At 43.0% G+C, this 13,417-nt stretch overlaps 1 protein-coding gene across 1 annotated transcript in view; it reads right to left on the bottom strand.

Moving 5' to 3' along the window:
- The window catches only part of LOC138527304 (cytosolic phospholipase A2 gamma-like), a 309,672-nt gene extending 297,066 nt beyond the window's left edge, over positions 1-12,606 (bottom strand). The window contains exon 1 of the mRNA XM_069638374.1: positions 12,497-12,606. Coding sequence (XP_069494475.1) covers positions 12,497-12,509 — 13 coding nt within the window. The 5' untranslated portion in view covers positions 12,510-12,606. The remainder of the gene's footprint in view (positions 1-12,496) is intronic.
- Positions 12,607-13,417: the final 811 nt, after the last annotated feature.

The raw sequence follows: 13,417 nt of genomic DNA, 5'->3' as shown, positions 1-13,417 counted from the left end.
TCGGTTGCCCAACCCAGGATCCATTTATTTCTGACAAACACCTTATCACTTTTTCTTGTGCATTGCCTGGAAAGGTCCCTCCGTGTATAGGAACTATAGCTCTGAGCATTGGGTCAAAATGGCGACAATTCCTTGAGCTCTGCCTGAGAAGCTCCCAGAGGTCTCCTCACCAACAGGAAGTGGAGGGAAAAAACCTACCTCAGCTGCAGAAGAAGCGAGCAACAATGTCCCGGCAGGCACGGAAGTGAGCAACGAGCCACAAAGTGCAGAGGCAAAAGTGGGCGTTCAATACAGGTGAAGAGCGGAGCTTAGGTTTGAAGGTTGGATGAGGCTACATAGAGACCACCTGGACCATTTCTCTCGCCCCAGTGAGCAGGTCAAGTAATGGCAGGATATTGCTGATGAGTCTAACATGCGGCATGGCAGGGGCATAAACAAGAATACCTATGAAAATGCCTGTAATGATGCCAAATTTTTGTTCATAGCCACAAATCACAAATAGAGGACTGCCTTGCTCTGGGGGCAGACTTCTTGGAATGGTATCAGAAGTAACTACACACACCCATATATTACACAGCCACGGTAGTGGCTGTGTAGTTATGGTTAAGTTGCTGTTTCCATAGGAAGAGCACTTTTTGGGCGGCTTATAACTTTGCTCCCCCTGGACGAATCCTCACCAAACTTTGCAAAAAAGTATATGGCCCACTCTGAATTTCTTTGCAAATGTTGGTGAGGTTTGGTCCAGGGGGGCAAAGTTATAGGGGGGGTCCCAAAATTTATTTTTTTCCCATAGACATAATAGGAAAAAACTTTGCTCATGCCTACAGCCCAAACCGCTGGATGGATTTACACCACATTTGCGGCAGGAGCGGTGGCTTGGTCCCGAAAGCGTGCTTTTTTTTTATTTGGTGTAAATCCGTCCAGTAGTTTCTTTTTAAATGACCAAAATGTAAAGCAAAAAAAAATAGTGATATCTATGTCCGCTCCGCGGACTCATTTCCCTGTTCGGTCCGCGGACTGGCCTCTGATTGGCTGTGCTGTCCGCGGACTGGCCTCCGATTGGCCAGAAAAATTTGCAGACTTTTGCGTAGTCCGCGAACACCGGGACGCATCTGCTGATTGGATGGTGAGAAAACGTGAAATGTGTCTGTTTTCTTGAGACGCCCGCCTTCTTGGATTCGTGGACTTTTTTGGGGTCCGCGAACAGCCCGGTGAAAACCTTTTTTAAAAAAGCAGCATTTCACTTGTCAAACTCGACAAACAATCTCTGGGGAGGTGGGGGGGATGAGGATTCGATTGGATATGGCCATAAGAAACCAAAAAACGGGTTGTTTCACCCCCCGAAGGTCCGCGAACACTCTGGATGTCCTGGGACAGTCCTGTGGTGTTCGCGGACACGTCAGATGTCCTAGGACATCTGTACCTATTTCTGCATTACAGGGTTGTGGAAAAGCAGTTTTTGGATGGCTTATAACTTTTGCGCCACTCAATGAAACTGCATGTAATTTTGCAATTTTATTCTAGAACTAATCCTGAATGGTTTTGCAAATTATTTTGGGATTCTTTCAAGAGGGGGCAAAATTAGAGGGGGGGTCCCAAAATATTGTAAAGGCATATAAATGTGGTGTCATTTGACGAATCTGCACAACATTTGGCAAAACGATTTTGGATCAAGATATAAATGGTTTTCTAAAGTTTGGTGGGATTTTCTCAAGAGGGGGCGAAATTAGAGGGGGGGTCTCAACATTTTTTGATGGCTTATAACTTTGTTGCTATTTGATGAATGTGGACAAAAGTTTTGAGAAAGATTACAGACCAAACCTTCAATGTTTGTGTAAAGACTGAATGGATTTTGTCGAGTGTGGGCTAAGTTATTTGACTGTATGTACATACATTTTGACACTTTTTAAAAAATAAAACATGGGCGGATTTCGAGCAAACTCGTGAGGAGCATTGGCAAGGACATTAAAGCATGGTTTTGCAATTGTGCCCGTGTTGTATTTTTTGACAAGTGTAATAATGTAGGTACAAAAAATAGTCCTATACCTTTGGTGACTGAGGTATAGCATGTGGCCGTGGGCAGTAGCCAGATTGTCTGGTTCATGGCATAAGGTTATTGCACGGATAATCTGGCTACTGGCCATGACCGCTAGGGACGAAAAATGGTGTTAAAGTGGCTATGCCTACCTGGGACCGGCTATGTGGTAAAGATATACGAAGGTAGGATAGGTTTGAAAGGGAAGAAAAGTTCTTGTGGTAATATGTTCATAGGGTTTTGCGGGCTGCCATGGCAAGGGAAGAGGGGCTGTGTATGGAGCCCCGCCTTCTCTTTCCATGTTGGCTGTCTTGGAAAAGGATTTTCCTTCCTACAGCGGGACGGCACAGGGTCCCGCTGTAGGAAGAATAATCCTTCCTTCTTACAGCGGGACGCCGCAGGCGTCCCGCTATAGGAAGAAAAATCTATGTTTTAGCACCCTGGGTTCCCGCTTTGGGAACCAGGGGTGCTAATGGCCTTTATCCCCCATTTCAGGGGCTGCAATGGACGATAATGGTCCGTAGCCCTCCTTATTTATTTATTTATTTATTTATAACGCACCAATGCCGCAGACATCAGACTGTGTGGTTACAGTATTTGTTGAGGAAGATGAGGTGGAGGAAGACAGCTTACTACTTGCTGAGAAAGGAATAACCTTTCTGAGAGCATTGCGGTCATTGGATTTGGTGTGGCGGCGCATGGAGGTGGTCCCGTAGGTGTACTGGTACACCCATGATTCGATCTTGGTGCTAGAATTAGGCACTTCCTCTACCTCATCTTCTTGGTCCTCTTCATTGTCTTTGAAAGTACTGTGCTTTTTTTGTTGTGAAGGTCCTCCAGCTGGTGGTGGTGGTGGCTCTTGGGGATGAGGGATGGCAATAACTGATGCCATTTTTAAGATAAATAGCAGTTTTGATAAAATTCTTCCAAGTATGTACTTTGTACTAGATTGGTAATGGATAATGAGTACGAAAAGGTGTCGGAGGTGTGCAAGGGAAATTTTTAAGTTGAAAGTTCCTAGATCAGTAGAAAATGCAGTTCCGAACTGTCCGCGAAGGACGGATCTTATCGTGAAGTGCAGACGGGTTCTCGGACACGTCATCATGCCGCGCGCCAGCGTATGGTCATGTGGCACTGTCCGGAAGGTCCGCAATGAAGTCAGATGTTCGTAGATATCTACGGATGCAAAACTAGTGGAAATAGTTGCAAAAAGTGTATAGAAGTGTTAACAATGATCCTAGAAGGTGGGAAATGGCAGAGTTTTAACGTGACACTTTGTAAATTGGACACAAATATTGTTATATTTGGCAAGTATGATATTAGTAAGTTGTAGGAAAATAGCATGCACTGGTAAAAACCCATGAAATTCACTGAAAAAACGTTGTTAAAGGGACGGTATGGTTAAGTTGGACTAATAAAAACCTATGAAATTCAATGAAAAAACTTTGTTAAAGGGACGGTATGGTTAAGTTGCACTAATAAAACCTATGAAATTCAATGAAAAAACTTTGTTAAAGGGACGTTATGGTTAAGTTGCACTAATAAAACCTATGAAATTCAATGAAAAAACTTTGTTAAAGGGACGTTATCTTTGATGTCCTGGGTGTTAGTCTTAGCAGTGCACGGTGGTGGCGGGAGTTATAGTTGCTTAGCTTACCATAACTGGCGAATTTCAGGGGTTTTTCGATTTTACTTGTAACCATAACGTCCTTTTAACAACGTTTTTTTACTGAATTTCATAGGTTTTTATTAGTGCAACTTTACCAAAACGTCCCTTTAACAAAGTTTTTTCATTGAATTAAAAACTAATGAAGCGAATTTGTACTTGGAAAAGAGATATCGATCTAAATCCTGGCAAATTTATAAAAGAATTAACCCACTTGGGTTATATCAGCCAAGAATGGATAAAATTTCTTTTGTTACCATGGCTTAGACTATTAATGAGAAAGAGATACTAGATTGAATTCTGGCAAACTTACAAAAGATTTAACCCACTTGGGTCATATTAGCCAGAAACAAACAATTCTTTCTGCTCTATTATACAAGACAAATTTGCCTCTTACAAAATGGCCGCCTTGGTTTCTCTCCATTCATGGAAGCAATTTATGCCGGTACTAGAGAGTGACAAAGGACTAAGGGCACAAAGAACCATAGAGACTGGTTAATTACTTGAAACACCTATATGTACACAGTTGGTTGTGGGTTTCACTTGTACGTGAACAAGCCGCGAGTAAGCGGCGAAACGCGTTGTACCGTGCACTTTTTAAAATCTGGCTGATGCCTAATAAAACTGGACATTGAATTAAACGCCACGCTGCATTGGTTTGATTTGAGGAAGTAATTTTTATCAGCGGTTTGTGTCCTGCCACGAGTGCCATCCCTCCCTGGGAGAATTGGAATTCTTTTTCCCGGTTTTGCAAATATATATATATATATATACATATATATATATCGTTTAATGGAATAAAAAGAGAGACATTTGAGAAGAGGCCTCACATACAATCCTGCATTATAGATGGAGGGACCAATTGCACACTGATGGCATAACAATAGATGCTGATCTACCGTCACAGTATATTAGCAGTGTCAAATGATCACAGCCTATTTGCAGTTTACATGCAATCATAAGACTGTATCCATCAGCGAAGGCACAGATTGTGCACAAGTAACAATGGCCAGCTGTGCAACCACAACAACATTAAAAGCTGCTAAAGTCACCATGGCTGAAATCCTTCATCAAATGTCTGCACTCAGGGTCACAGTAGACTCAGCAGCCCTCATGGAAGTGGTATCTCTCTCAGAAGAGCTTAAGCAGCAAGCAGGTAGACATCCGAATGTGGAATAGGGGATGCAAATAGTGGAAAATAGAGCAGAGGGACCAGAACACCTGCATATACAGCTGCAGGACCTGAAAGATGCCATCACTGATTTGGAAGATCTTGCTTTATCACATGTGATGAAGCAAAAACTGTGATAAGTGGGGCTAGTCTGGCATTTGGGTGTAGCCAGTCTAGTCATTGCTTACTGTGGCATGACATTGCTTAGTGATAGCAGCTGTGGTAGATGCCTCTTAAAAATGTCATGCTACAGTGAGAAAAGGCTACACTGGTGGCATCAAAATGCTAGTCTAGGCACGTGATAACATGTATCATGTTTGGGTTATCACAAATGCCCTAAAACATCTCATGCCACATTAACTAATGGCCAGACTGGCTGCACCAAAATGTCAATCTAGCCACATACTAACACTTATCATTCTTGCTTAATCATAGATGCCCAGAAAAAAATGTCATGCCACAGTAAGACATGGCTAGACTGGCTACACCAAAATGGCAGTCTAGCCACGTAATAACACTTATCATGCATAAGTGGTATTACCTGGCTAGACTAGACTGCATTGCTGCAGCCAGTCTGTTTACATTTTCTGACTATGGCATGACACTGTTTACTGGGATCATGGTGATCCCATGGAAACCTGCAGAGTGACATGCACAAGAACTAGAAAAAGGGCGAGACTGCAGCATAAATGGAGAGTGGCGGGCAGGGATGGTCCTGGGCACAGTAGGACACTGGCAGCAAGAAGGGGATTGGGCAGAAGTGGAAACATGTTCAGCTGAAAAGTTTTCTGGGGAAACATCACCATGATTCCTTTCCCTTGCCAGGGGTCTGATAGTTTATGTCTGCTGTTTTTCGTTACTTTGGGGCATGTGTGTACATTTTGTTTTCCGGATGTTGTTGAGAGCTTTTACAATGTTCCCGAGTCCTTGTACTGGGATGCTGATAGGGAGGAGTTGAAGTTGGTCAGGGCAACCATGAATACTTCTAAATGGAAAACTTTGATAGCATGGAATGCCTGCTTAATAGGTTTATGTTGTGTTTAGTTAGTTGGTGCAACACAAACAATGGTGAAGTGAATGGCAAAGTGATTACAACATTCAAGGGGTATAGGTTTATTGTAATGAAGAGTTGGTAAGGCAGTGATGATGAGGTCAAGAATGTCGCCTTGCTTGTGAGTTGGGTCACTAGTATGCTGGGTGAAGTTCAGTATGTGTCTAATACGCTGAGTAGTGCTTCCTTCATAGTCAGTGGTTGTGCTGCTGGAGAGGTTGAGGTCCCAGAGGAAAACATTGTTAGCGTGTATTAGAGACATGGTGATGACCAGTTTGGCAAAGTCGTCAATGAATTGAGTGGTGGATTTAGGGGGCATGTGGATAAGGTTGCAGGTAAAGTTTTCAATGGGTGAGAGGGGGAATTGGCAGGAAAGGGTAGGAAAGGGCTTCAACAGAGCTGCTACGGCTACTTTTAGGTTGACAAAACAATTGATACAATCACACTGTGCATGTACTCCAAGGAATTTTTTACATGAGTAGAATAGGTGGATTGATTTCAGCCGACACGTGTTTCGAGCACAGCTCTTCTTTCTAAAGCTTAAACTACCTGTTATGTCTACTCGTGTTTGAATATTACTGTACCGATTCACGATTATAACAGATCTGTGGTTGCATATCTCAATAGTGTGGAAAATATATATCCCCGCAATTGCGGAATGACAATCAGCTGATAGATGCTTTTCAGCAACTGAGCCTTTTCGCACAACTTCTAGGTTGATGCTGGGCCAGGAAGGTTTTTTTTTTTTTAAGATTCGGCCTGTCCCTGAGTGAAATGATTTATCATGGGTGAAGACATCTGAGATGTGGGTTTAAGCGGAGGCGGTCCAATGATTCAGTGCTGAAAAGTGTTTCCAGGTCGTGGCTGGATTCTATTGCTTCCTCAGTGTGGATCCGATCATGATTCTGGTGTATATCTTCTAAAACCCTATATTTTGTTCAGCACTGTCTCTTCCGTGCGCTAGCCCATTTCACATTCTCTCCTTCCCAGACCCTCTGCTCTACTTCAGGTCTTGCTTTTTGTGCCGCAAAGGATTAGAAGCACCCATCTGTAACACTAATGGATGGTTAAAATCCGATGTAATTAGCAGTCGAGGTTGACATAATACGTCTTTTTTATACTTAATTTTATACACAAACGTTTTGTGACTCAGTTCATAAAAGGCACTTAAGGCGCCCAGAGTGGGAATCTGAGGGATAAAGCATCTATGATATTTCAGTGGCAAAAGCATCTCATGTCTTCCTTCTTGCTTGCATCATATTTTGGTATGCCTCGCACCTTGGTCACTTATAGTTGGCCATCTCCCACATGATAGCCCAGATAGTGCACTGGCGAGTTGGTCAAGGTGCACTTGGCTATATTTTCCCCATGAGACGGGTCTCCCAAAGGCTGTTGCACATGAGTCCCAGATGTTCCTTATGCTCCTGCTCAGTGGAATTTGTATGATGATGTCATCAAGGTACGCTCCTGCATATTCTAGGAGTTTATGTAATGTGTGATCCACGAGCCTTTAGAGGGTTGCATGTTAACCATAGAGGTCAAATGTCAGTACTGCAAAATGGAAGGAGCTACCAAGGCAGTCTTTCTTTTTCCTTGGGATGGAGGTGCACGTGACAATATCCTTTTTTAGGGTCCAGCATGATAATAAACCTAGGTCAGCCCGGCCTTTCCATTTGTTTGTGAACACGGGTCATGGGGTATACCTTAAACTCAGAGACTGTGTTAACCTTTTTGAAATCAAAGCAGAATCTCCATCCACCCGCTTTATCTGGCACGGCTCTCTAGAGTGGTGAAACTGTTCCCCCATGCATGCCATCCTCATAGGTACTGCTATTCTCAAAGTCATGTTTCAGCAAAGCATCATTTTCTTCTGCTGGGGCAAAGTCTGGGGACAAGCGATATTTGAGCGAGTCGGTTTTGTTTGGGATGCAAAGGTATTTTCCTATAGACTCCAGTGCTGGAGAACTAGTGGATACCAGGCCTCCTGGCCCCTGGCCAACAAATTAAAGATGTTCTGACTCCTCTAGTATCAGGTAACTGATGAATTCACATATTGTTTGGGTCCCTTTGTCACCTCTTTTTAACAGAAAATGGGTTTCCTAAATTAAAGGGAGGGACACTGGCATTTCATCTGTAGTCTTCGTCAGCCATGGCCGCTCCAACATCAACAAAGTTCTTAATGGTCAGACCAGATCTAGATGTTAGTAACAGTGCTTAATCTAATGATTATTAGTTCATACCATCATGGAGGTGGTGCAGGCATTTCCCTATTTGATTGGATGATGTACGCCCTCTCAGAGTCATGCAGTAGCTATTGTCTGTCATTTATGTCTGGCCGTCACACTACCTGCCATTTCCCTACCTCCTTGACGTGGTGTAACCCTATCTCCCATGTTTATCACTCAGCTTCCCATGCGCTCTGAGAGCATCCCTAAGTGTCAGAAGCTTCATACCTATGCTCCTTAGTTTAGCTTTCAAGTGTTCTCTATGCATCTTGAACTTACAGCACACCAGTAAGTAATGTCCCACTGTCTCTGTATTATTGCAAGTATTACAGTTCCCATTGTCCCTTTTACCTAGTTTATGTTGCCAATCCTTCAGACCAATATACCCCGCACTTGTTAACTATCGTCTTGCCTCTTATGCCTATTACAGGGAGCCTTGCTTCCATTCTATCCATACCACACATTGAAGAATGTGTAACTCCCTTGCTTTCTTGCTATTACCATAGTGGCTTTGCCACTTTCTGTTCATTTTTCCTGTAAGGAGTGTCGTCCTTTCTCCCGTAGAAGGTGGGATTTCTATTTCAATATGACCAAGTTTAGTTGCCTTATAGGATGGTCTGTCTGCTAGTTCACAGCCTAGAATTCCACAGCATTCCCCCTTTACTTTCCCTAGAAAACTTCTCCTACACTTATCGAGTCTACATCATTTCAGGAGACATTTCCTTTGCATACATTTACTTCTTCATGCTTTTATGGGGTAAAAAAGAAGGGGAGGAAAGAGACCCTCCACCTGTAATGACGAACTGAATACCAGTAAATGTATGGTTGAAGTGAATGCAGGGGAAGTAAAGACATACATCGGGTTTTAACCTAGAATCCCACTATGACTGGATATCGATGATACCAGCACTGCATGTCCCCTTAGGGCCAACTTGTCTATGCGCTGGCGTGTATGTAGGTTTACATACTCCCAATCGCCATCTCCTTTTTTTTTTTTTACTGTTCGAAGAGCACTAAGAGAGTCTACACAAAACTATTGTGGGATCCATGCCTAATTCTGTAAGGTGCACTAATGACATATTTGGGGCCATCAGTTCTGTGGTACATGCGGACATTTTAGCTGCCATTGTTGTGGCTTTCACTGTGTTTTATATAATAGGCCATACCCACTCTATTTCGGTCTTTGGAACCATCTGTGCATATGTGTTTTCCTATTTTCCTTTGCTCATATTCTTGCACCAGTCTTTTCATTTCCACTCAATCCCCCCTTCTTTTCGGACACCAGATTCGCTGGGGTACTACAGATGTGTGCTTTTCTCCTGGGGCATGTTGAAAGCATTAGTCTGTCTCTATCTCTGCTACCACTGGAATCTCTCAACCGTCCTTTCCCTTATGTCCTTAGAACTTGGAATCCATATATCCCACCTCTCTACTTCCATTCATTGTCTTGTACACATTCCTCACCTTTTGCCCTTCACCACATATAGACAATCCACATCAAAGGCCCCGCCTGATACATACATCTGATCCCGGTCTTTGGGTACTTTGAGATGTGCAGCTTCTGTTCATTCCAAGAAGCATACAGTGCTACACAGTTAGAACATGGACAGCTATGCGCTATACAAAACACAGTTTGACTCTGACATCCTGGGACATGTAGTTTCATTTTTCCAATTAGGAGCAAGGGACAACAAGTCTCCGAATGCTTTTGTTGGCTCAAAAGCCAGCACAGGCCCACGTGGTCACCTGTGACCTAGGCCACTTGGTGGCACCACTGTAGTAACTGCACTCGCACAGCGGTGCCATTCAGAGGACAATCGAAAAATGCATGGCAGTCTCAGTTACTCAATCTGTTAAGGAGAAACAAATTTAAAGCATGTATGGAATGATGTCTGAAAAACTGTGAGGCTGTGACATTAGTAGATGCGTACTTTTAGAGACATCATAAAAATTGTGTTTTATTTGCCTTGTCTGCACGACTGCCTTGTAATTGATTCTGGTAAGTGAATATGAGCTCTCGAGTGCTACTAGGTAATCTAGTGTTGTTTTCACATTTAAATGTGCCTGTTTGCTGTGCACATTTGCACTGAAATGTTAACTGGACAAGCCCTTGACAATTGTGTTAGTATTTGGGGATTTGATGGTAACCAATCCTGGACCTGGTTGTTTGATGGCACCTCAAAAGGTGATGATTACTTGAGCTGGGAAGCCAGGAAAAGGTGTGAGTAACTGGCCTTTTGATAAAAATATCTGCCATATGATGGACCAGGCCAAATCATGGCAGACATTGGTCCTCGCTGAGCATATGAAGTCAATAGCTGTTAAATGGTTTTAATGTCTGGCCAAGAGATGCTGCTCTCTGAAAGCCATATACTCATATTCAACATGAAAAATGTGCCTCACAGTGCCGTATACCCAGTCCTCGCCACTGAGACTACATGTTGGGCTACAGTCGTGCATGGTCAATGGGATCTCCCCGCACCCTCCAGGGGTGTCTGAAGAACAGAGCAGTCACTTGGGCCCTTTGTTCAGCCTTGCAATTCGCTGTCTTGATGTCCAGGCCTGCTAGCATTGCTGCCTATCATCAGCTTGTATTTCTAGGACTGTTTCATTAATTCTGGGATTCTTCCTTAATGCCCTCTGTTAAATGTGCACATAGTTGTTGTGGCAACGAAATAATGGAGTATTGTTTCCCCAAGTACAGAGTTCTGCCCTAAACGTACCCTAGGAAACGAGCAGTGCTCTATTCCCACCAATGAGCTTTTTTTTTAAAAGCCATTGCTGAATTAATTGAACCGTTGCTCAACTAACTATTTTTGTACCACTGGTTTGCATTTGTAATGACAAACAAAGCAAAAAAGCAGGGCTGACTCTCCTCCTACAATGTCTACCAGCTACTTTATCACAGAAACAGTGGGACACGAGAATTTGATGATTACAAAAGCATTTCTTAATGGAGCTTTAAGTGGGGGGAGGGTCTCAGGTTCAAAAAGGTCCAAAAATGACTGTACTGCCTGGTCGCTGCCAGGAACTAGGGTCACCGGGTGGTAAAATTCAATGGTGATATTGCTCTTGTCCAGTAGTTGTCATTATGACTCAATGTCTACAATCACATCATTAATTTCTTACATTGTGAGCTGGATAATTTGCCTTGTAATACTCTCAGAGAAAAATATAATATTGAGAATGCTTGTTTCATTTTTCTCAACAGATTATTCTGTTGAAATCTTGTTTTTGGAGTGACTAAATATATTTAGTTAATACATTGGAATCAATCATTGCTTTCCAAAGAACTGAGGGATTGGAATCTCATTGACAAATGTTGATTTGATTTGATTTTTTAAGTTTGCATTTTTATTTTAGTCAATTAATTATATTATCAACAAACTGTTGCAAATAGATTTTACTCTTGTTAATGCAAGGTAGGAAAACTCAACCATGGCCCTCATTACGAGGTAGGCGGGTTGCCGCCAACCTCGTAACACTGTTCCGACGCCTGATTTGCCGGTGCCACCAGGATATTACAAGACCCGATAGACCGGGATGTCGGGTGGCGGAAAGTGTAAGTCCCCATTCCCGTGGAGTCCCATAGGACTGCAAAGAAATGGGGGCACGGAAGCACTGGCATCGTTGAAAAAGGTGCTGGTGCTTCTGTGAAAACCTTGCCTGCAGGGGCCGGTGCTTCCAGCAGGTCAGACCTGTCGGGAGCACCGTCCCCTGCCGGCATACTCGTAGTCTGGGGGTCTGTAAAGGGTGCCGGTACATTGCTATCCATTATGTAGTGCCAAAGTTATAGGGGCTCACAAATGTTGCATTTTCCATTCAAATCAACATAGGACATGTTTGCTTTCACCTATTATTTCCGAACTGCCAGACTTGGAATGAAGCCCATGTCTCTTAGGTCACTCGTTTAGTCGCAGGTGTCCCATTTATTGTAATGCTGCATTAGCTACTTCCTATGCTCAGGGCACGTCAGACACTTCTTAGAACCTACCACCAAATATTGTTTTGGAACTCATTAGGGCCACCCTTAATTTCTTATCCAGTTAAAGCAATCGTGGTGCTCACATCACCCACAAAACACCCTACATTCGCAGTGCACTTTATCCTTTAATTTAAGCACAACCTTGATTTTCCGAATGAAGTCAGACAGTGGCCATTGGAATGCTGCTTTTGCATGGTTCGCCACATGACATGCCCTAGAGGCATGGACATGGGGGGAAATATTAGGGAGAAACAAGGTGGACGATGTCATTGGCTGCAAGCAAAGTTTTTCCCTGAATTGATGCCCAAATAGCGATGATATTAAAGGAGAGTTAGCATTTATAATACAATGTGTCTTACTTACCTAGGCCTTTCATGAGGTTATTAGTCGTCCCCCATTCCCACTTCACCAAGCAGGCCACTGTTTTTAACAGCAAGTCGGCTGCGTTGGGCACGATTAACAGATCTTTGATGGGTGCTAGAAAGAAAAAAGGCTTTTTAGGTAGGGTGACAATGACAATAATGTAATCAACCGATACAAAGCAGTCTCCACCCCAACCATAGGGCATGTCCAGGCATTTCCATGGACCCTTGGATGATTTCAACTTACACAACATTGGCCTTGGTGGAATGAGTACATGAGGTTTGAGGACATAGTCCAGGAAAATCTTCTTAGCATAATACTTATGAAGGCAAACCTGTAATGCTAACATTATCAAGGTTGAGTACAATTAATGCTGTAAATCTCTACTCATTTTCTTCAATGAAGATGGGTACGTAGCACTGTACATTATGAAAAAAAGGGATAGTTCAGGGAGATAGGAGCATCATTGAGACATTTGATGATTGATAAGATGCTGCTTGTCCCAGACTGACCTATAAGTAGGCCTGTTGTATATAATTATATAGGAAAGGATTTAGTGGCAGTTCATAAAGAGAACAATTGCTATGTATGATATGTTATTTGTAACGCAATTAAAACCCAGAGGTTTATAAGCCCGACCGGGTATCAAACCTGTGTTGCTCTGTGTCATCTTGCTTCCAAGGCGAGCACGTTGCCCCTGAGCTATTCACATTGCTCTCTTTCATAACTAATGCACTTGTGAGAAGTATTTTGCTCATAAGGGGGAGCTGTGTTTTGTAAGGCAGGCTTTGCTTCAAAGACTTTGTTTCATCATTTGTGTTATTTTCTGAAAAGTTGTTTTTGCCACCTTGAAAAGCTATTTGTGTCCGTTCGTTACAGGACGAAAATCACATGTGAGAAAGTGCTACTAGCGGGCAAGGC

This window comes from Ambystoma mexicanum, chromosome 1q (genome assembly GCF_040938575.1).
Source record: "Ambystoma mexicanum isolate Mex_15411 chromosome 1q, UKY_AmexF1_1, whole genome shotgun sequence".
Taxonomy (NCBI): domain Eukaryota; kingdom Metazoa; phylum Chordata; class Amphibia; order Caudata; family Ambystomatidae; genus Ambystoma; species Ambystoma mexicanum.
The sequence above is the reverse complement of the archived record's forward strand: the minus strand, read 5'-3'. Positions and strand labels throughout refer to the sequence as shown.